Source organism: Coregonus lavaretus (genome assembly GCF_964263955.1).
Source record: "Coregonus lavaretus genome assembly, contig: HAP1_SCAFFOLD_1042, whole genome shotgun sequence".
In the NCBI taxonomy this organism is placed as follows: Eukaryota; Metazoa; Chordata; class Actinopteri; order Salmoniformes; family Salmonidae; genus Coregonus; species Coregonus lavaretus.
In genome coordinates, this window is record NW_028163029.1 from 112,100 (window position 1) to 135,651 (window position 23,552).

Below are 23,552 nucleotides of genomic sequence, written 5' to 3' on the forward strand. Positions count from 1 at the left end.
AGGGCAGGCGGTAGCGCTGTAGGTTCGGGGCAGGCGGTGGCGCTGTAGGTTCAGGGCAGGCGGTGGCGCTGTAGGTTCAGGGCAGGCGGTGGCGCTGTAGGTTCGGGGCAGGCGGTGGCGCTGTAGGTTCAGGGCAGGCGGTGGGGCTGTAGGTTCAGGGGCAGGCGGTAGCGCTGTAGGTTCAGGGGGGTGTCAGAGACATTGGAGCTATTTTCACTATCACAATTACCGGTGCACTTGCTGGCGTTGGCGTGAAAGGGCTGGGTTTTGGCGTGAAAGGGCTGGGTTATGATGAATAATTAAGTTGTGGGTGTGTCGAGGCTCACTGGCCAATCAAGAACATGCTCCATGTATTGCCTTGGAATCAACTCCAATTCCAATGTTAGTCCGTTATAGTTTGTTAAATGGCTTACAGAAACAAAATAACAAAATGTAGACCTGTCTTTGCTAAATACCTTAACTTGGACCCATTGTCCTAAGTAATTGCATGGCTTCAATAGCATTCACACTGATATAGGGGCTAGGCCTACTATAAATTGCATAATGGCTGAGCATGGACATGCCAAACATTGTCTATAAGCAAGATTAAATGAATTATTGATAAGGCTTAAAAAGAGAACTAATAATTCTAATCAAATTCTAAACAAAACAAAACAACAACTTATTTTAAATAGTCACACTTACAGGCGCCATCTTTTCTCCCCGTGGGTATATAATATTACAACAACGCAGACTAGAGAGGGTTTACGCAGACTAGAGAGGGTTTTACGGAGACTATAGAGGGTTTTACGCAGACTAGAGAGGGTTTTACGCAGACTATAGAGGGTTTTACGCAGACTATAGAGGGTTTTACGGAGACTAGAGAGGGTTTTACGGAGACTATAGAGGGTTTTACGCAGACTAGAGAGGGTTTTACGCAGACTATAGAGGGTTTTACGCAGACTATAGAGGGTTTTACGGAGACTATAGAGGGTTTTACGGCACATCCAAACTTTTCACAGTAGCTGGACAAAGATCCAATATAAACAGGAAGGGAGCATGTCCTCTCACCGTTATACCGCTCCCAAACAGGCCTGTGTTTTATCAACATAATCAGAACCATCTTACAGATCACATCACATTCACACATCTCCAGGAGTTGCATTTCAAGCGCGCCACGGAAGTTGTCACCATAAAACCAGCCTTCATTATAGTAGACCTGGGGGAGGGCTTGGGTTGTTGTTGAACCAGCCTTCATTATAGTAGACCTGGGGGAGGGCTTGGGTTGTTGTTGAACCAGCCTTCATTATAGTAGACCTGAGGGAGGGCTTGGGTTGTTGTTGAACCAGCCTTCATTATAGTAGACCTGAGGGAGGGCTTGTTGTTGAACCAGCCTTCATTATAGTAGACCTGAGGGAGGGCTTGTTGTTGAACCAGCCTTCATTATAGTAGACCTGAGGGAGGGCTTGGGTTGTTGTTGAACCAGCCTTCATTATAGTAGACCTGAGGGAGGGCTTGGGTTGTTGAACCAGCCTTCATTATAGTAGACCTGAGGGAGGGCTTGGGTTGTTGTTGAACCAGCCTTCATTATAGTAGACCTGAGGGAGGGCTTGTTGTTGAACCAGCCTTCATTATAGTAGACCTGAGGGAGGGCTTGGGTTGTTGTTGAACCAGCCTTCATTATAGTAGACCTGAGGGAGGGGCTTGTTGTTGAACCAGCCTTCATTATAGTAGACCTGAGGGAGGGCTTGGGTTGTTGTTGAACCAGCCTTCATTATAGTAGACCTGAGGGAGGGCTTGGGTTGTTGTTGAACCAGCCTTCATTATAGTAGACCTGAGGGAGGGCTTGGGTTGTTGTTGAACCAGCCTTCATTATAGTAGACCTGAGGGAGGGCTTGGGTTGTTGTTGAACCAGCCTTCATTATAGTAGACCTGAGGGAGGGCTTGGGTTGTTGTTGAACCAGCCTTCATTATAGTAGACCTGAGGGAGGGCTTGTTGTTGAACCAGCCTTCATTATAGTAGACCTGAGGGAGGGCTTGGGTTGTTGTTGAACCAGCCTTCATTATAGTAGACCTGAGGGAGGGCTTGGGTTGTTGTTGAACCAGCCTTCATTATAGTAGACCTGAGGGAGGGCTTGGGTTGCTGTTGAACCAGCCTTCATTATAGTAGACCTGAGGGAGGGCTTGTTGTTGAACCAGCCTTCATTATAGTAGACCTGAGGGAGGGCTTGGGTTGTTGTTGAACCAGCCTTCATTATAGTAGACCTGAGGGAGGGCTTGGGTTGTTGTTGAACCAGCCTTCATTATAGTAGACCTGAGGGAGGGCTTGTTGTTGAACCAGCCTTCATTATAGTAGACCTGAGGGAGGGCTTGGGTTGTTGTTGAACCAGCCTTCATTATAGTAGACCTGAGGGAGGGCTTGTTGTTGAACCAGCCTTCATTATAGTAGACCTGAGGGAGGGCTTGTTGTTGAACCAGCCTTCATTATAGTAGACCTGAGGGAGGGCTTGTTGTTGAACCAGCCTTCATTATAGTAGACCTGAGGGAGGGCTTGTTGTTGAACCAGCCTTCATTATAGTAGACCTGAGGGAGGGCTTGGGTTGTTGTTGAACCAGCCTTCATTATAGTAGACCTGAGGGAGGGCTTGGGTTGTTGAACCAGCCTTCATTATAGTAGACCTGAGGGAGGGCTTGTTGTTGAACCAGCCTTCATTATAGTAGACCTGAGGGAGGGCTTGGGTTGTTGTTGAACCAGCCTTCATTATAGTAGACCTGAGGGAGGGCTTGTTGTTGAACCAGCCTTCATTATAGTAGACCTGAGGGAGGGCTTGTTGTTGAACCAGCCTTCATTATAGTAGACCTGAGGGAGGGCTTGTTGTTGAACCAGCCTTCATTATAGTAGACCTGAGGGAGGGCTTGGGTTGTTGTTGAACCAGCCTTCATTATAGTAGACCTGAGGGAGGGCTTGGGTTGTTGTTGAACCAGCCTTCATTATAGTAGACCTGAGGGAGGGCTTGTTGTTGAACCAGCCTTCATTATAGTAGACCTGAGGGAGGGCTTGTTGTTGAACCAGCCTTCATTATAGTAGACCTGAGGGAGGGCTTGGGTTGTTGTTGAACCAGCCTTCATTATAGTAGACCTGAGGGAGGGCTTGTTGTTGAACCAGCCTTCATTATAGTAGACCTGAGGGAGGGCTTGTTGTTGAACCAGCCTTCATTATAGTAGACCTGAGGGAGGGCTTGGGTTGTTGTTGAACCAGCCTTCATTATAGTAGACCTGAGGGAGGGCTTGGGTTGTTGTTGAACCAGCCTTCATTATAGTAGACCTGAGGGAGGGCTTGGGTTGTTGATCCAGCCTTCATTATAGTAGACCTGAGGGAGGGCTTGGGTTGTTGTTGAACCAGCCTTCATTATAGTAGACCTGAGGGAGGGCTTGGGTTGTTGTTGAACCAGCCTTCATTATAGTAGACCTGAGGGAGGGCTTGTTGTTGAACCAGCCTTCATTATAGTAGACCTGAGGGAGGGCTTGGGTTGTTGTTGAACCAGCCTTCATTATAGTAGACCTGAGGGAGGGCTTGGGTTGCTGTTGAACCAGCCTTCATTATAGTAGACCTGAGGGAGGGCTTGGGTTGCTGTTGAACCAGCCTTCATTATAGTAGACCTGAGGGAGGGCTTGTTGTTGAACCAGCCTTCATTATAGTAGACCTGAGGGAGGGCTTGGGTTGTTGTTGAACCAGCCTTCATTATAGTAGACCTGAGGGAGGGCTTGGGTTGCTGTTGAACCAGCCTTCATTATAGTAGACCTGAGGGAGGGCTTGGGTTGTTGTTGAACCAGCCTTCATTATAGTAGACCTGAGGGAGGGCTTGGGTTGTTGTTGAACCAGTCTTCATTATAGTGGACCTGAGGGAGGGCTTGTTGTTGAACCAGCCTTCATTATAGTAGACCTGAGGGAGGGCTTGTTGTTGAACCAGCCTTCATTATAGTAGACCTGAGGGAGGGCTTGGGTTGTTGTTGAACCAGCCTTCACTATAGTAGACCTGAGGGAGGGCTTGGGTTGTTGTTGAACCAGCCTTCATTATAGTAGACCTGAGGGAGGGCTTGGGTTGTTGTTGAACCAGCCTTCATTATAGTAGACCTGAGGGAGGGCTTGGGTTGTTGTTGAACCAGCCTTCATTATAGTAGACCTGAGGGAGGGGCTTGGGTTGTTGTTGAACCAGCCTTCATTATAGTAGACCTGAGGGAGGGCTTGTTGTTGATCCAGCCTTCATTATAGTAGACCTGAGGGAGGGCTTGGGTTGTTGTTGAACCAGCCTTCATTATAGTAGACCTGAGGGAGGGCTTGGGTTGTTGTTGAACCAGCCTTCATTATAGTAGACCTGAGGGAGGGCTTGGGTTGTTGTTGAACCAGCCTTCATTATAGTAGACCTGAGGGAGGGCTTGGGTTGTTGTTGAACCAGCCTTCATTATAGTAGACCTGAGGGAGGGCTTGTTGTTGAACCAGCCTTCATTATAGTAGACCTGAGGGAGGGCTTGGGTTGTTGTTGAACCAGCCTTCATTATAGTAGACCTGAGGGAGGGCTTGGGTTGTTGTTGAACCAGCCTTCATTATAGTAGACCTGAGGGAGGGGTTGCTGTTGAACCAGTCTTCATTATAGTAGACCTGAGGGAGGGCTTGGGTTGTTATTGAACCAGCCTTCATTATAGTAGACCTGAGGGAGGGCTTGGGTTGCTGTTGAACCAGCCTTCATTATAGTAGACCTGAGGGAGGGCTTGTTGTTGAACCAGCCTTCATTATAGTAGACCTGAGGGAGGGCTTGGGTTGTTGTTGATCCAGCCTTCATTATAGTAGACCTGAGGGAGGGCTTGGGTTGTTGTTGAACCAGCCTTCATTATAGTAGACCTGAGGGAGGGCTTGGGTTGTTGTTGAACCAGCCTTCATTATAGTAGACCTGAGGGAGGGCTTGGGTTGCTGTTGAACCAGCCTTCATTATAGTAGACCTGAGGGAGGGCTTGTTGTTGAACCAGCCTTCATTATAGTAGACCTGAGGGAGGGCTTGGGTTGTTGTTGAACCAGCCTTCATTATAGTAGACCTGAGGGAGGGCTTGGGTTGTTGTTGAACCAGCCTTCATTATAGTAGACCTGAGGGAGGGCTTGGGTTGTTGTTGAACCAGCCTTCATTATAGTAGACCTGAGGGAGGGCTTGTTGTTGAACCAGCCTTCATTATAGTAGACCTGAGGGAGGGCTTGGGTTGTTGTTGAACCAGCCTTCATTATAGTAGACCTGAGGGAGGGCTTGTTGTTGAACCAGCCTTCATTATAGTAGACCTGAGGGAGGGCTTGTTGTTGAACCAGCCTTCATTATAGTAGACCTGAGGGAGGGCTTGTTGTTGAACCAGCCTTCATTATAGTAGACCTGAGGGAGGGCTTGTTGTTGAACCAGCCTTCATTATAGTAGACCTGAGGGAGGGCTTGGGTTGTTGTTGAACCAGCCTTCATTATAGTAGACCTGAGGGAGGGCTTGGGTTGTTGAACCAGCCTTCATTATAGTAGACCTGAGGGAGGGCTTGTTGTTGAACCAGCCTTCATTATAGTAGACCTGAGGGAGGGCTTGGGTTGTTGTTGAACCAGCCTTCATTATAGTAGACCTGAGGGAGGGCTTGTTGTTGAACCAGCCTTCATTATAGTAGACCTGAGGGAGGGCTTGTTGTTGAACCAGCCTTCATTATAGTAGACCTGAGGGAGGGCTTGTTGTTGAACCAGCCTTCATTATAGTAGACCTGAGGGAGGGCTTGGGTTGTTGTTGAACCAGCCTTCATTATAGTAGACCTGAGGGAGGGCTTGGGTTGTTGTTGAACCAGCCTTCATTATAGTAGACCTGAGGGAGGGCTTGTTGTTGAACCAGCCTTCATTATAGTAGACCTGAGGGAGGGCTTGTTGTTGAACCAGCCTTCATTATAGTAGACCTGAGGGAGGGCTTGGGTTGTTGTTGAACCAGCCTTCATTATAGTAGACCTGAGGGAGGGCTTGTTGTTGAACCAGCCTTCATTATAGTAGACCTGAGGGAGGGCTTGTTGTTGAACCAGCCTTCATTATAGTAGACCTGAGGGAGGGCTTGGGTTGTTGTTGAACCAGCCTTCATTATAGTAGACCTGAGGGAGGGCTTGGGTTGTTGTTGAACCAGCCTTCATTATAGTAGACCTGAGGGAGGGCTTGGGTTGTTGTTGAACCAGCCTTCATTATAGTAGACCTGAGGGAGGGCTTGGGTTGTTGATCCAGCCTTCATTATAGTAGACCTGAGGGAGGGCTTGGGTTGTTGTTGAACCAGCCTTCATTATAGTAGACCTGAGGGAGGGCTTGGGTTGTTGTTGAACCAGCCTTCATTATAGTAGACCTGAGGGAGGGCTTGTTGTTGAACCAGCCTTCATTATAGTAGACCTGAGGGAGGGCTTGGGTTGTTGTTGAACCAGCCTTCATTATAGTAGACCTGAGGGAGGGCTTGGGTTGCTGTTGAACCAGCCTTCATTATAGTAGACCTGAGGGAGGGCTTGGGTTGCTGTTGAACCAGCCTTCATTATAGTAGACCTGAGGGAGGGCTTGTTGTTGAACCAGCCTTCATTATAGTAGACCTGAGGGAGGGCTTGGGTTGTTGTTGAACCAGCCTTCATTATAGTAGACCTGAGGGAGGGCTTGGGTTGCTGTTGAACCAGCCTTCATTATAGTAGACCTGAGGGAGGGCTTGGGTTGTTGTTGAACCAGCCTTCATTATAGTAGACCTGAGGGAGGGCTTGGGTTGTTGTTGAACCAGTCTTCATTATAGTGGACCTGAGGGAGGGCTTGTTGTTGAACCAGCCTTCATTATAGTAGACCTGAGGGAGGGCTTGTTGTTGAACCAGCCTTCATTATAGTAGACCTGAGGGAGGGCTTGGGTTGTTGTTGAACCAGCCTTCACTATAGTAGACCTGAGGGAGGGCTTGGGTTGTTGTTGAACCAGCCTTCATTATAGTAGACCTGAGGGAGGGCTTGGGTTGTTGTTGAACCAGCCTTCATTATAGTAGACCTGAGGGAGGGCTTGGGTTGTTGTTGAACCAGCCTTCATTATAGTAGACCTGAGGGAGGGCTTGGGTTGTTGTTGAACCAGCCTTCATTATAGTAGACCTGAGGGAGGGGCTTGGGTTGTTGTTGAACCAGCCTTCATTATAGTAGACCTGAGGGAGGGCTTGTTGTTGATCCAGCCTTCATTATAGTAGACCTGAGGGAGGGCTTGGGTTGTTGTTGAACCAGCCTTCATTATAGTAGACCTGAGGGAGGGCTTGGGTTGTTGTTGAACCAGCCTTCATTATAGTAGACCTGAGGGAGGGCTTGGGTTGTTGTTGAACCAGCCTTCATTATAGTAGACCTGAGGGAGGGCTTGGGTTGTTGTTGAACCAGCCTTCATTATAGTAGACCTGAGGGAGGGCTTGTTGTTGATCCAGCCTTCATTATATTAGACCTGAGGGAGGGCTTGGGTTTTGAACATATGAAACGGAAATCAAGCAGCTTTTACAGGTGAGAGATAACTTCTAAATACGTTGTTCACCTGTATTCTCCGATGTTCTCATCTCTCGTTTCATGATGGGCATGGAGGGGGTTTATACTAGACACCACAGGAACAGGATTATACTAGACACCACAGGAACAGGTTTATACTAGACACCACAGGAACAGGTTTATACTAGACACCACAGGAACAGGTTTATACTAGACACCACAGGAACAGGTTTAAACTAGTCACCACAGGAACAGGTTTAAAGGAAGGATACTTGGCCTCACAGGAACTCGCTGTGTAGTGTGTATCTCTCACACAACCGCAGGCACGCCACACGCACGCCACACGCACGCCACACGCACACAAACACACATATACATACGTACACACACTCTCCCTGGTGCAGTGAGAGTGAAACGTGGCCAAATAATAATTTATCATCTGTCCCTGTAACTAGGTGGCTGGCGAAGCTGTACCGCTGCCAACCAGAGTGGCTGGCGAAGCTGTACCGCTGCCAACCAAGGTGTGTGTGAACACTGGCGTCCTGCATGGAGACCTCATCTTTCTTCTTCCTCTGTAAGGTGTCCCAGACAGTAGAAACACCAGGCCTTTAGATGGTCATCACCTCCAGCCCAGTCAGTCAGCCCCTATCTGTCTCTCTGGGCTGGGGATGTAGAGGTGACACTATCTGTCTCTCTGGGCTGGGCTGGGGATAATGGTGCAGGAGGGGATGGCTGCCGTTTTTTACGGGCTCCTAATTGAGCTAATATGTACAGTTGTGGTCAATAGTTTTGAGAATGACACAAATATAAATTTTCACAGTCTGCTGGCAATTTGCATATACTCCAGAATGTCATGAAGAGTGATCAGATGAATTGCAATTAATTGCAAAGTCCCTCTTTGCCATGAAAATGGACTTAATCCCCCCCAAAAACATTTCCACTGCATTTCAGCCCTGCCACAAAAGGACCAGCTGCCATCATGTCAGTGATTCTCTCGTTAACACAGGTGAGAGTGTTGACGAGGACAAGGCTGGAGATCACTCTGTCATGCTGATTGAGTTAGAATAACAGACTGGACGCTTTTAAAGGAGGGTGGTGCTTGAAATCATTGTTCTTCCTCTATTAACCATGGTTACCTGCAAGGAAACACGTGCCGTCATCATTGCTTTGCACAAAAAGGGCTTCACAGGCAAGGATATTGCTGCTAGTAAGTTTGCACCTAAATCAACCATTTATTGGATCATCATGAACTTCAAGGAGAGAGGTTCAATTGTTGTGAAGAAGGCATCAGGGCTCCCAAGACAGTCCAGCAAGTGCCAGGACTGTCTCCTAAAGTTGATTCAGCTGCGGGATCGGGGCACCGCCAGTGCAGAGCTTGCTCAGGAATGGCAGCAGGCAGGTGTGAGTGCATCTGCACGCACAGTGAGGCGAAGACTTTTGGAGGATGGCCTGGTGTCAAGAAGGGCAGCGAGGAAGCCACTTCTCTCCAGGAAAAACATCAGGGACAGACTGATATTCTGCAAAAGGTACAGGGATTGGACTGCTGAGGACTGGGGTAAAGTCATCTTCTCTGATGAATCCCTTTCCGATTGTTTGGGGAATCCGGAAAACACCTTGTCCGGAGAAGACAATGTGAGCGCTACCATCTGTCCTGTGTCATGCCAACAGTAAAGCATCCTGAGGCCATTCATGTGTGGGGTTGCTTCTCAGCCAAGGGAGTGGGCTCACTCACATGTTTGCCTAAGAACACAGCCATGAATAAAGAATGGTACCAATACATCCTCAGAGAGAAACTTCTCCCAACCATCCAAGAACAGTTTGGTGACGACCAATGCATTTTCCAGCATGATGGAGCACCTTGCCATAAGGCAAAAGTGATAACTAAGTGGCTTGGGGAACAAAACATCAAAATGTTGGGTCCATGGCCAGGAAACTCCCCAGACCTTAATCCCATTGAGAACTTGTGGTCGATCCTCAAGAGGCGGGTGGACAAACAAAACACCACAAATTCTGACAAACTCCAAGCATTGATTATGCAAGAATGGGCTGACATCAGTCAGGATGTGGCCCAGAAGTTAATTAACAGCATGCCAGGGCGGATTGCAGAGGTCTTGAAAAAGAAGGGTCAACACTGCAAATATTGACTCTTTGCATAAACTTAATGTAATTGTCAATAAAAGCCTTTGACACTTATGGAAAGATTGTAATTATACTTCAGTATACCATAGTAACATCTGACAAAAATATATCAACACTAAAGCAGTGTCCTTTGTGAAGACTAATACTTGTGTCATTCTCAAAACTTTTGACCACGACTGTACATGTAGGTAGAGTTAAAGTGACTATGCATAGATAATAAACGGAGAGTAGCGGCAGCGTAAAAGAGGGGGTGGGGAACAATGCAAATAGTCTATGACTTGGGTGGCTGGAGTCTTTGACAATTTTTGGGGCCTTCCTCTGACACCGCCTGGTATAGAGGTCCTGGATGGCAGGAAGCTTGGCCCCAGTGACGTATTGGGCCATACACACTACCTTCTGTAGTGCCTTGCGGTCGGAGGCCGAGCAGTTGCCATACCAGGCAGTGATGCAATAAGTCAGGATGCTCTCGATGGTGCAGCTGTATAACTTTTTGAGGATCTCTTCACGACTGTCTTGGTGTGTTTGGACCATGATAGTTTGTTGGTGATGTGGATACCAAGGAACTTGAAGCTCTCAACCTGCTCCACTACAGTCCCGTCGATGAGAATGGGGGCGTGCTCGGTCCTCTTTTTCCTGTAGTCCACAATCATCTCGTTTGTCTTGATCACGTTGAGAGGGAGAGTGTTTTCCTGGCACCACACGGCCAGGTCTCTGACCTCCTCCCTATAGGCTGTCTCATCGTTGTCGGTGATCAGTAATATCCTGTTTTACTGAGTCGTGGCTGAACGACGACTCGGATAATATACAGTTGGCTGGGTTTTCCGTGCATCGTCCCGACAGAACAGCTACGTCTGGTAAGACAAGGGGCGGGGGTGTGTGTCTATTTGTCAATAACAGCTGGTGCGCGATTTCGAATATTAAGGAAGTCTCAAGGTATTGCTCGCCTGAGGTAGAATACCTCATGATAAGTTGTAGACTGCACTATTTACCAAGAGAGTTTTCATCTATATGTTTAGTAGCCGTCTGTTTACCACCACAAACCGATGCTGGCACTAAGACTGCACTAAACGAGCTGTATAAGGCCATAAGCAAACAAGAAAATGCTCATCCTGAATCGGCGCTCCTAGTGGCCGGGGACTTTAATGCAGGCAAACTTAAATTCGTTTAACCTAATTTCTACCAGCACGTCACATGTGCAACCAGAGGGAAAAAAAACTCAAGACCATCTTTACTTCCCACACAGAGATGCATACAAAGCTCTCCCTCGCCCTCCATTTGGCAAATCTGACCATAATTATATCCTCCTGATTCCTGCTTACAAGCAAAAACTAAAGCAGGAAGTACCAGTGACTTGCTGAATACGGAAGTGGTCAGATGAAGCGGATGCTACGCTACGGGACTGTTTTGCTAAAACAGACTGGAATATGTTCCGTGATTCATCCAATGGCATTGAGGAGTACACCACCTCAGTCACCGGCTTCATCAATAAGTGCGTCGACGACGTCGTCCCCACAGTGATCGTACGTACATATCCCAACCAGAAGCCATGGATTACAGGCAACATCCGCACCGAGCTAAAGGCTAGTGCTGCCGCTTTCAAGGAGCGGGACACTAATCCGGATGCTTATAAGAAATCTCGCTATGCCCTCAGACGAACCATCAAACAGGCAAAGCGTCAATACAGGACTAAGATTGAATCCTACTACACCGGCTCTGACGCTCGTCGGATGTGACAGGGCTTGCAAACTATTACGGACTACAAAGGGAAACCCAGCCGTGAGCTGCACAGTGACTTGAGCCTACCAGACATGCTAAAGAGCATCGGCTGTTCCGGATGACTGGGTGATCACTCTCTCCGTAGCCGATGTGAGCAAGACCTTTTAAACAGGTCAACATTCACAAGCCCGCGGGCCAGACGGATTACCAGGACGTGTACTCAGAGCATGCGCGGACCAACTGGCAAGTGTCTTCACTGACATTTTCAACCTCTCCCTGTCGGAGTCTGTAATACCTACATGTTTCAAGCAGACCATAGTCCCTGTGCCCAAGAAAGCAAAGGTAACCAGCCTAAATGTCTACTGCCCCGTAGCACTCACGTCGGTAGCCATGAAGTGCTTTGAAAGGCTGGTCATGGCTCACATCAACACCATCATCCCGGAAACCCTAGACCCACTCCAATTCGCATACCGCCCCAACAGATCCAGAGATTACGAAATCTCAATCGCACTCCACACAGCCCTTTCCCACCTGGAAAAAAGGAACACCTATGTGAGAATGCGTGCTTAGTCCCGTCCTGTACTCCCTGTTGACCCACGACTGCGTGGCCAAGCACGACTCCAACACCATCATTAAGTTTGCTGACGACACAACAGTGGTAGGCCTGATCACCGACAACGATGAGACAACCTATAGGGAGGAGGTCACAGACCTGACAGTGTGGTGCCAGGACAACAACCTGTAGTGGAGCGGGTCTTGAGTTTCAAGTTCCTTGGTGTCCTCATCACCAACAAACTATCATGGTGTCACGACTTCGGCCGAGGCTGCCTCCCCTCCTTGTTCGGGCAGGCTTCGGCGTTCGTCGTCACCGGAGTACTAACCACTGCCGCCCCAATCATCATCACAATTGTCTTGTCTCGTTATCACACACACCTGGTTCTAATCCCCTCATTAGTCCGTGTATAAGTGTTCCCTCTGCCCCCTTGTCCTTGTGGGTGATTGTTTATTGTGGAAGTTAGTGAAGCTCGGTGGAGCTCGTGTATTTTGTATCGACGGGAGTATTTTCCCGTGTGCCTTGTATTTTCCAGTGCGCCTGTTTTGTGCCCTGGAGTATGTTTGACGCATTTCTGCGTAAACCTGTATTTTACGGATTAAAGCCTGTTATTCTGTGATTTACCCTCCTGCGCCTGACTCCTTCAACACCACCTCATCACACATGGTCCAAACACACCAAGACAGTCGTGAAGAGGGCACGACAACACCTTTTCCCCCTCAGGAGACTGAAAAGATTTGACATGGGTCCCCAGATCCTCAAAAAGTTATACAGCTGCACAATCGAGAGCATCCTGACCGGTTGCATCACCGCCTGGTATGGCAACTGCTCGGCATCTGACCGTAAGGCGCTACAGAGGGTAGTGCGTACGGCCCAGTACATCACTGGGGTCAAGCTTCCTGCCATCCAGGACCTCTATACCAGGCGGTGTCAGAGGAAGGCCCAAAAAATTGTCAAAGACTCCAGTCACCCAAGTCATAGACTGTTCTCTTTGCTACCGCACGGCAAGCGGTACCGGAGCACCAAGTCTGGGACCAAAAGGCTCCTTAACAGCTTCTACCCCCAAGCCATAAGACTACTGAACAATTAATCAAATGGCCACCCAAACTATTTACATTGACCCCCCACTTTGTTTTTACACTGCTGCTACTCGCTGTTTATTATCTATGCATAGTCACTGTACCCCTACCTACATGTACAAATGACCTCTACCAACCTGTACCCCCGCACATTGTGTGTTGTTCCATCCCTATGTAGTGCACTAGGGCCCATAGGGCTCAGGTCAAAAGTAGTGCACTATGTAGGGATTAGGGTACCATTTGGGATTCATACAATGTCTGTGTTAGAGTCTGGAACCAGGTCTGGCTGCATCTTAACAACCTGAAGTGACTTCCTTCCTTCCTTCCTTTGATGCTGTTGTTGATGTTCTACTGTGTTGTTCCAGACACCCAGCGGAGGATGGACGACCGGCCGAAGAGGAGCAGGAAGAGAGAAGAGGAGGAGTGAGGCATGGCTTCCTGGACCTCCCAGAGGGCCGTGGGTGGACTGGCTCTCTCACACCTCCTTCAGGAGGCTGCAGGTACTGCACCATGCACTACACCATGCACACACACGCCACACGCTCGCGCACACACTAATGTATTTCACGTTTGTGTCTTTTAATCTACAATCATTCAGGTCAAGTTAGAATCTGAGAACCAAGAGGCTAGAGCCATCACCCAGCCCTTACTGGACACAGAGAATGGCTTCGTCAAGGTGAGCACGACTCTCTCAGAGAATGGCTTCGTCAAGGTGAGCACGACTCTCTCAGAGAATGGCTTCGTCAAGGTGAGCACGACTCTCTCAGAGAATGGCTTCGTCAAGGTGAGCACGACTCTCAGAGAATGGCTTCGTCAAGGTGAGCACGACTCTCTCAGAGAATGGCTTTGTCAAGGTGAGCACGACTCTCTCAGAGAATGGCTTCGTCAAGGTGAGCACGACTCTCTCAGAGAATGGCTTTGTCAAGGTGAGCACGACTCTCTCAGAGAATGGCTTCGTCAAGGTGAGCACGACTCTCTCAGAGAATGGCTTCGTCAAGGTGAGCACGACTCTCTCAGAGAATGGCTTCGTCAAGGTGAGCACGACTCTCTCAGAGAATGGCTTCGTCAAGGTGAGCACGACTCTCTCAGAGAATGGCTTCGTCAAGGTGAGCACGACTCTCTCAGAGAATGGCTTTGTCAAGGTGAGCACGACTCTCTCAGAGAATGGCTTTGTCAAGGTGAGCACAACTCTCTCAGAGAATGGCTTTGTCAAGGTGAGCACAACTCTCTCCTCTCAGAGAATGGCTTTGTCAAATCAAATCAAATGTTATTGGCCACAAGCGCCGAATACAACAGGTGCAGACATTACAGTGAAATGCTTACTTACAGCCCTTAACCAACAGTGCATTTATTTTTAATAAAAAAGAAGAATAAAACAACAAAAATGTGTTGAGAAAAAAAGAGCAGAAGTAAAAATAAAATAACAGTAGGGAGGCTATATATACAGGGGGGTACCGGTGCAGAGTCAATGTGCGGGGGCACCGGCTAGTTGAGGTAGTTGAAGTAATATGTACATGTGGGTAGAGTTAAAGTGACTATGCATAAATAATTAACAGAGTAGCAGCGGCGTAAAAAGATGGGGTGGGGGGGCAGTGCACATAGTCCGGGTAGCCATGATTAGCTATTCAGGAGTCTTATGGCTTGGGGGTAGAAGCTGTTGAGAAGTCTTTTGGACCTAGACTTGGCACTCCGGTACCGCTTGCCGTGCGGTAGCAGAGAGAACAGTCTATGACTAGGGTGGCTGGAGTCTTTGACAATTTTGAGGGCCTTCCTCTGACACCGCCTGGTATAGAGGTCCTGGATGGCAAGAATCTTGGCCCCAGTGATGTACTGGGCCGTACGCACTACCCTCTGTAGTGCCTTGCGGTCGGAGGCCAAGCAGTTGCCATACCAGGCGGTGATGCAACCAGTCAGGATGCTCTCGAAGGTGCAGCTGTATAATTTTTTGAGGATCTGAGGACCCATGCCAAATCTTTTCAGTCTCCTGAGGGGGAATAGGCTTTGTCGTGCCCTCTTCACGACTGTCTTGATGTGTTTGGACCATGATAGTTCGTTGGTGATGTGGACACCAAGGAACTTGAAGCTCTCAACCTGTTCCACTACAGCCCCGTCGATGAGAATGGGGGCGTGCTCAGTCCTCTTTTTTTTTCCTGTAGTCCACAATTATCTCCTTTGTCTTGGTGACGTTGAGGGAGAGGTTGTTATCCTGGCACCACACGGCCAGGTCTCTGACCTCCTCCCTATAGGCTGTCTCATCGTTGTCGGTGATCAGGCCTACCACTGTTGTGTCGTCTGCAAACTTAATGATGGTGTTGGAGTCGTGCCTGGCCATGCAGACATGGGTGAACAGGGAGTACAGGAGGGGACTGAGCACGCACCCCTGAGGGGCCCCCGTGTTGAGGATCAGTGTGGCAGATGTGTTGTTACCTACCCTTACCACCTGGGGGCGGCCCGTAAGGAAGTCCAGGATCTAGTTGCAGAGGGAGGTGTTTAGTCCCAGGATCCTTAGCTTAGTGATGAGCTTTGAGGGCACTATGGTGTTGAATGCTGAGCTGTAGTCAATGAATAGCATTCTCAAGTAGGTGTTCCTCTTGTCCAGGTGGGAAAGGGCAGTGTGGAGTGCAATAGAGATTGCATCATCTGTGGATCTGTTGGGGCGGTATGCAAATTGGAGTGGGTCTAGGGTTTCTGGGATAATGGTGTTGATGTAGTCATGACCAGCCTTTCAAAGCACTTCATGGCTACAGACATCAGTGCTACTGGTCGGTAGTCATTTAGGCAGGTTATCTTAGAGTCCTTGGGCACGGGGACAATGGTGGTCTGCTTGAAACATGTTGGTATTACAGACTCAGTCAGGGACATGTTGAAAATGTCAGTGAAGACACTTGCCAGTTGGTCAGCACATGCTTGGAGTACACGTCCTGGTAATGCGTCTGGCCCTGCGGCCTTGTGAATGTTGACCTGCTTAAAAGTCTTACTCACATCGGCTACGGAGAGCGTGATCACATAGTCATCCGGAACAGCTGGTGCTCTCATGCATGCTTCAGTGTTGCTTGCCTCGAAGCGAGCATAGAAGTGGTTTAGCTCGTCTGGTAGGCTTGTGTCACTGGGAAGCTCGCGGCTGTGCTTCCCTTTGTAGTCTGTAATAGTTTTCAAGCCCTGCCACATCCGACGAGCGTCGGAGCCGGCGTAGTACGATTCAATCTTAGTCCTGTATTGACTCTTTGCCTGTTTGATGGTTTGTCGGAGGGCATAGTGGGATTTCTTATAAGCGTCCGGGTTAGTGTCCCGCTCCTTGAAAGTGGCAGCTCTACCCTTTAGCTCAGTATGGATGTTGCCTGTAATCCATGGCTTCTGGTTGGGGTATGTACGTACGGTCACTGTGGGGACGACATCATCAATGCACTTATTGATAAAGCCAGTGACTGATGTGGTGTACTCCTCAATGCTATCTGAAGAATCCCGGAACATGTTCCAGTCTGTGCTAGCAAAACAGTCCTGTAGCTTAGCATCTGCGTCATCTGACCACTTTTTTATTAACCGAGTCACTGGTGCTTCCTGCTTTAGTTTTTGCTTATAAGCAGGAATCAGGAGGATAGAGTTATGGTCAGATTTGCCAAATGGAGGGTGAGGGAGAGCTTTGTATGCGTCTCTGTGTGTGGAGTAAAGGTGGTCTAGAGTTTTTTTCCTCTGGTTGCACATTTAACATGCTGGTAGAAATGAGGTAGAACGGTTTCCCTGCATTAAAGTCCCCGGCCACTAGGAGCGCTGCCTCTGGATGGGCGCTTTCCTGTTGACTTATGGCCTTATACAGCTCATTCAGTGCAATCTTAATGCCAGCATTGGTTTGTGGTGGTAAATAGACAGCTATGAAAAATATAGATGAAAACTCTCTTGGTAAATAGTGTGGTCTACAGCTTATCATAAGATACTCTACCTCAGGCGAGCAAAACCTTGAGACTTCCTTAGTATTTGATTTTGTGCACCAGCTGTTGTTTACAAATATACACAGACCCCTCGTCTTACCAGAGTCAGCCGTTCTATCCTGCTGATGTAGCGTATAGCCCGCTAGCTGTATGTTGTCCATGTTGTCGTTCAGCCACGACTCGGTGAAACATAAGATATTACAGTTTTTAATGTCCCGTTAGTAGGATAACCGTAATCTTAGGTCATCCAATTTATTCTCCAATGATTGAACATTGGCTAATAGGATTGATGGAAGAGGCAGTTTACTCGCTCGCCGTCGGATCCTTACAAGGCACCCCGACCTACGTCCACGATATCTCCGTCTCTTCCTCATGCGAATGACGGGGATTTGGGCCTTGTCGGGTGTCTGTAGGATATCCTTCGCGGCCGCCTCGTTGAAGAAAAAATCTTCGTCCAATACGAGGTGAGTAATCACTGTCCTGATATCCAGAAGCTCTTTTTGGTTATAAGAGACGATGGCAGAAACATTATGTACAAAATAAATTACAAATAACGCGGAAAAACACACATAATAGTACAATTGGTTAGAGGGCTGTAAAACGGCAGCCATCTTCTCCGGCGCACGACTCTCTCAGAGAATGGCTTTGTCAAGGTGAGCACGACTCTCTCAGAGAATGGCTTTGTCAAGGTGAGCACGACTCTCTCAGAGAATGGCTTTGTCAAGGTGAGCACGACTCTCTCAGAGAATGGCTTTGTCAAGGTGAGCACGACTCTCTCAGAGAATGGCTTTGTCAAGGTGACCACAATTCTCTGCAACATCTCCTCTGGGAATCCCTGTCGTTCTATGCATGTGATCTATTCCAGAGCTAGCGCACCTGATCAACTTGTCAACTAATCATCAAGCCCTTGATTAGGCGAATCAGTTGGGCAAGAGTTCAGGCTTATAGATCTATTATATAATGTTTATGATGTATTTTTGCAGTACATTACATTCTGTATCCTTATGTGGTGTCAAGACTAGTTTTGCTCCATCGTAACATCCTGTATCCTTATGTGGTGTCAAGGCTAGTTTTGCTCCAATGTAACATTCTGTGTCTCTGTCTCTTCCTGTCAGGACCTGGAGCGTTTCCTGTGCCAGCAGGAGAGGGCGGAGCGTCGTAAGAGAGAGCTGCTCCATAAGCGCTGGACGGCGCGTGTGTGGACCCCTATTCAGAGGAGTGTGGAGAAGCAAGTGTCCCATTGCTGCTATGAGGAGGCAGAGAGGATCCGCAGCATGTTCCTGCAATACATACACTACTGTAACTCCAAGGTACAATACTCTGTACTATACTATACTATACTATACCACCAAGGTAACCCTACAGTAACACCAAGATAACCCTACTGTAACACCAAGATAACCCTACAGTAACACCAAGATAACCCTACTGTAACACCAAGATAACCCTACAGTAACACCAAGATAACACTACTGTAACACCAAGATAACACTACTGTAACACCAAGATAACACTACTGTAACACCAAGATAACCCTACAGTAACACCAAGATAACCCTACTGTAACACCAAGATAACACTACTGTAACACCAAGATAACCCTACAGTAACACCAAGATAACCCTACTGTAACACCAAGATAACCCTACTGTAACACCAAGATAACACTACTGTAACACCAAGATAACACTACAGTAACACCAAGATAACCCTACAGTAACACCAAGATAACACTACTGTAACACCAAGATAACCCTACAGTAACACCAAGATAACCCTACAGTAACACCAAGATAACCCTACAGTAACACCAAGATAACCCTACAGTAACACCAAGATAACCCTACTGTAACACCAAGATAACCCTACAGTAACACCAAGATAACACTACAGTAACACCAAGATAACCCTACAGTAACACCAAGATAACCCTACAGTAACACCAAGATAACCCTACTGTAACACCAAGATAACACTACTGTAACACCAAGATAACCCTACAGTAACACCAAGATAACCCTACTGTAACACCAAGATAACCCTACAGTAACACCAAGATAACACTACTGTAACACCAAGATAACCCTACAGTAACACCAAGATAACACTACTGTAACACCAAGATAACCCTACAGTAACACCAAGATAACCCTACTGTAACACCAAGATAACCCTACAGTAACACCAAGATAACCCTACAGTAACACCAAGATAACCCTACAGTAACACCAAGATAACCCTACAGTAACACCAAGATAACCCTACAGTAACACCAAGATAACACTACTGTAACACCAAGATAACCCTACAGTAACTCCAAGATAACCCTACTGTAACACCATTTGACAGCCGTGTTGAACACAGACTATATGTTAGGAAAATGTAGGATGACTAAGGGTGTTGTCCTCCTCTCCAGGGTTTTGTGTTTCTGGAGAACTATGACCCCCAGGAGTACAACCCCTTCCACCTGCACATCAACCGACCTCAGGTCTTTACAGTAAGGCTACAGACCTCACTAGGCTACAGACCTCACTATGCTACAGACCTCATTATGCTACAGACCTCATTATGCTACAGACCTCATTATGCTACAGACCTCACTATGCTACAGACCTCATTATGCTACAGACCTCACTATGCTACAGACCTCATTATGCTACAGACCTCACTATGCTACAGACCTCACTATGCTACAGACCTCACTATGCTACAGACCTCATTATGCTACAGACCTCATTATGCTACAGACCTCATTATGCTACAGACCTCATTATGCTACAGACCTCATTATGCTACAGACCTCATTATGCTACAGACCTCATTATGCTACAGACCTCATTACTTTATGGTAAGACTACGGACCAGAAAGTATTGTCCAACCCATCGGGGGATCTCACTACACCCCCATATGCCATGTCTTGAAATTTGCAGACAGACGGATTAAAAGTATATTTACGTTGTAATACTTCTGGCAGCCAACTTTCTAGCTCAGCCTATAACTTTTGGACTTCATAGCGTTCCCAGAAGGCAATGAGGTATTGAGTCATTGTTAGTTTTACACTGTAGTCCCGTGTAGCTCAGTTGGTAGAGCGTGACGCTTGCAACGCCAGGGTTGTGGGTTCGATTCCCACGGGGGACCAGTATGAAAAAATGTATGCACTCACTAACTGTAAGTGGCTCTGGATAAGAGCGTCTGCTAAATGATGTAAATGTTATGTACCGTTGTGCTGTAGAACTTGTGTAATAAATTCTATACATTAGTCAGTTATATATATATATATATATATATATATTGGATTGTTGAATATGTTATGAATGATAGGAGGACGTCTGCGCTCTTTTAAGATCCTTACTACTGAATAGGGTCTGTTCCAGTGTGTAGGAGTCAAAATAAGAATTCAGGAAGAGATGGAGACCCGCACACTGTCGGAAAAAGGAATACATCTAAAACTGAGGCTTGAATGCAAAATAAAAGATGTTTAATAGAACATCATGGTGCCCAAATAATCACAGTGCAAGAAAGTTATTGAAGCCTTTTCTTTAACTGGTATATTGCCTCTTATTGGTGCTCGATACCGCCATCTATTGGTGTCTCTAGCTCCCGACTCTATTTACCCTTATTTATTCGGAGGAAACGTTCCCATGGTAATATGTAGAAGCAATAAATGATGATGTTTCTCTGTCCGCTTTTGTATATTTTGTATATAATCTAGATCATACATTCTATTCTACCAGGTGCTGATTCATAGATTTTCTGATGTGTTTTCTTGCTTTCATTCTCCTTGACCTAGAAGCCAGGTGTGGGTGCCGACATTCCCGCTGATGACGGCCTGAGGCCCAAACGTTTGTTTTGTTTTCACCTTTCATTTATTTTCTGCATTTTCTATTTAGCATTTAAGCCTCTGTTTGGGATTTCATCATTTTATTCTACAGTGTGCGGGTCTCCACCTCTTCCTGAATATGTTATGAACCATGAATATGTTGATTGGTTTCACTTCTTCCAGGTCACCACGCCTGCGTTGAGGGACCCGCTGTCCCTTCAATCACATGAAGGAAAAGACAGGTATTAAGAGGACGGTCCTACGCTGTCAGACAGGTGTTAAGAGGACGGTCCTACGCTGTCAGACAGGTATTAAGAGGGCAGTCCTACGCTGTCAGACAGGTATTAAGAGGGCGGTCCTACGCTGTCAGACAGGTGTTAAGAGGACGGTCCTACGCTGTCAGACAGGTATTAAGAGGGCGGTCCTACGCTGTCAGACAGGTATTAAGAGGGCGGTCCTATGCTGTCAGACAGGTGTTAAGAGGGCGGTCCTACGCTGTCAGACAGGTATTAAGAGGGCGGTCCTACGCTGTCAGACAGGTATTAAGAGGACGGTCCTACGCTGTCAGACAGGTATTAAGAGGACGGTCCTACGCTGTCAGACAGGTATTAAGAGGGCGGTCCTACGCTGTCAGACAGGTATTAAGAGGACGGTCCTACGCTGTCAAAAAGAAGACCTGAAACTTTATTGACAAATAGCAAAGGGAAGGAAACTATAAAGGAAAGCATGAGCCTGATTCTGTATTACATGTTGACTGTTAGCTATGTAAAGGTGTGACTGTTAGCTATGTAAAGGTGTGACCCAGGTGTGACTGTTAGCTATGTAAAGGTGTGACCCAGGTGTGACTGTTAGCTATGTAAAGGTGTGACCCAGGTGTGACTGTTAGCTATGTAAAGGTGTGACTGTTAGCTATGTAAAGGTGTGACTGTTAGCTATGTAAAGGTGTGTCCCAGGTGTGACTGTTAGCTATGTAAAGGTGTGACTGTTAGCTATGTAAAGGTGTGACTGTTAGCTATGTAAAGGTGTGACTGTTAGCTATGTAAAGGTGTGACTGTTAGCTATGTAAAGGTGTGACTGTTAGCTATGTAAAGGTGTGTCCCAGGTGTGACTGTTAGCTATGTAAAGGTGTGACTGTTAGCTATGTAAAGGTGTGACTGTTAGCTATGTAAAGGTGTGTCCCAGGTGTGACTGTTAGCTATGTAAAGGTGTGACTGTTAGCTATGTAAAGGTGTGACTGTTAGCTATGTAAAGGTGTGACTGTTAGCTATGTAAAGGTGTGTCCCAGGTGTGACTGTTAGCTATGTAAAGGTGTGACTGTTAGCTATGTAAAGGTGTGACTGTTAGCTATGTAAAGGTGTGACTGTTAGCTATGTAAAGGTGTGACTGTTAGCTATGTAAAGGTGTGACTGTTAGCTATGTAAAGGTGTGTCCCAGGTGTGACTGTTAGCTATGTAAAGGTGTGACTGTTAGCTATGTAAAGGTGTGACTGTTAGCTATGTAAAGGTGTGACTGTTAGCTATGTAAAGGTGTCCCCTCTTCCTCCTTCTCTCCGACAGGTGTCGTACACACACAGACAGGTAGATCAGCTCCTCCAGCATAACCTGCCTCACCTGGCCCCTCCCACTGACCACATGACCTCACACCCTCACCTGAGGTCAGTTGACCTGCCCCTCCTGGCCCCGACCACTCACCGGAGCTCCACCCCCAGAGAACCTCTAGTGGAGGTGGAGACTGCCCTATGGAGGCCTGACGGGTACATACTAGACACTACGATTTACTTTGCCTTTTAAGAATCCAATGATAGGATAAATGGAAGCGTTCCAGGACAGATGTGGTTCTACCTGTTCTACAGTGAGGGAAAAAAGTATTTGATCTCCTGCTGATTTTGTACGTTTGCCCACTGACAAAGAAATGATCAGTCTATAATTTTAATGGTAGGTTTATTTGAACAGTGAGAGACAGAATAACAACAACAAAATCCAGAGAAACACATGTAAAAAAAAGTATACATTGATTTGCATTTTAATGAGGGAAATAAGTATTTGACCCCCTCTCAATCAGAAAGATTTCTGGCTCCCAGGTGTCTTTTATACAGGTAACGAGCTGAGATTGGGAGCACAGTTTTAAAGGGAGTGCTCCTAATCTCAGTTTGTTACCTGTATAAAATACACCTGTCCACAGAAGCAATCAATCAATCAGATTCCAAACTCTCCACCATGGCCAAGACCAAAGAGCTCTCCAAGGATGTCAGGGACAAGATTGTAGACCTACACAAGGCTGGAATGGGCTACAAGACCATCGCCAAGCAGCTTGGTGAGAAGGTGACAACAGTTGGTGCGATTATTCGCAAATGGAAGAAACACAAAATAAACTGTCAATCTCCCTCGGCCTGGGGCTCCATGCAAGATCTCACCTCGTGGAGTTGCAATGATCATGAGAATGGTGAGGAATCAGCCCAGAACTACACGGGAGGATCTTGTCAATGATCTCAAGGCAGCTGGGACCATAGTCACCAAGAAAACAATTGGTAACACACTACGCCGTGAAGGACTGAAATCCTGCAGCGCCCGCAAGGTCCCCCTGCTCAAGAAAGAACATATACAGGGCCGTCTGAAGTTTGGCACTGAACATCTGAATGATTCAGAGGAGAACTGGGTGAAAGTGTTGTGGTCAGATGAGACCAAAATCGAGCTCTTTGGCATCAACTCAACTCGCTGTGTTTGGAGGAGGAGGAATGCTGCCTATGACCCCAAGAACACCATCCCCACCGTCAAACATGGAGGTGGAAACATTATGCTTTGGGGGTGTTTTT

The 23,552-nt window shown here is 47.2% G+C and overlaps 1 protein-coding gene across 1 annotated transcript in view; it reads left to right on the forward strand.

Annotated features, from left to right (window-relative positions):
- fam228a (family with sequence similarity 228 member A) overlaps positions 1–23,552 on the forward strand; it is a gene marked incomplete at its 3' end in the record, with an annotated part of 36,450 nt that overhangs the window by 12,098 nt on the left and 800 nt on the right. Inside the window, exons 3-8 of the mRNA XM_084193359.1 lie at positions 7,962–8,027; positions 13,359–13,493; positions 13,592–13,669; positions 18,035–18,229; positions 19,336–19,416; positions 22,297–22,493. Of these exons, the coding sequence (XP_084049485.1) occupies positions 7,962–8,027; positions 13,359–13,493; positions 13,592–13,669; positions 18,035–18,229; positions 19,336–19,416; positions 22,297–22,493 (752 nt within the window). The remainder of the gene's footprint in view (positions 1–7,961; positions 8,028–13,358; positions 13,494–13,591; positions 13,670–18,034; positions 18,230–19,335; positions 19,417–22,296; positions 22,494–23,552) is intronic.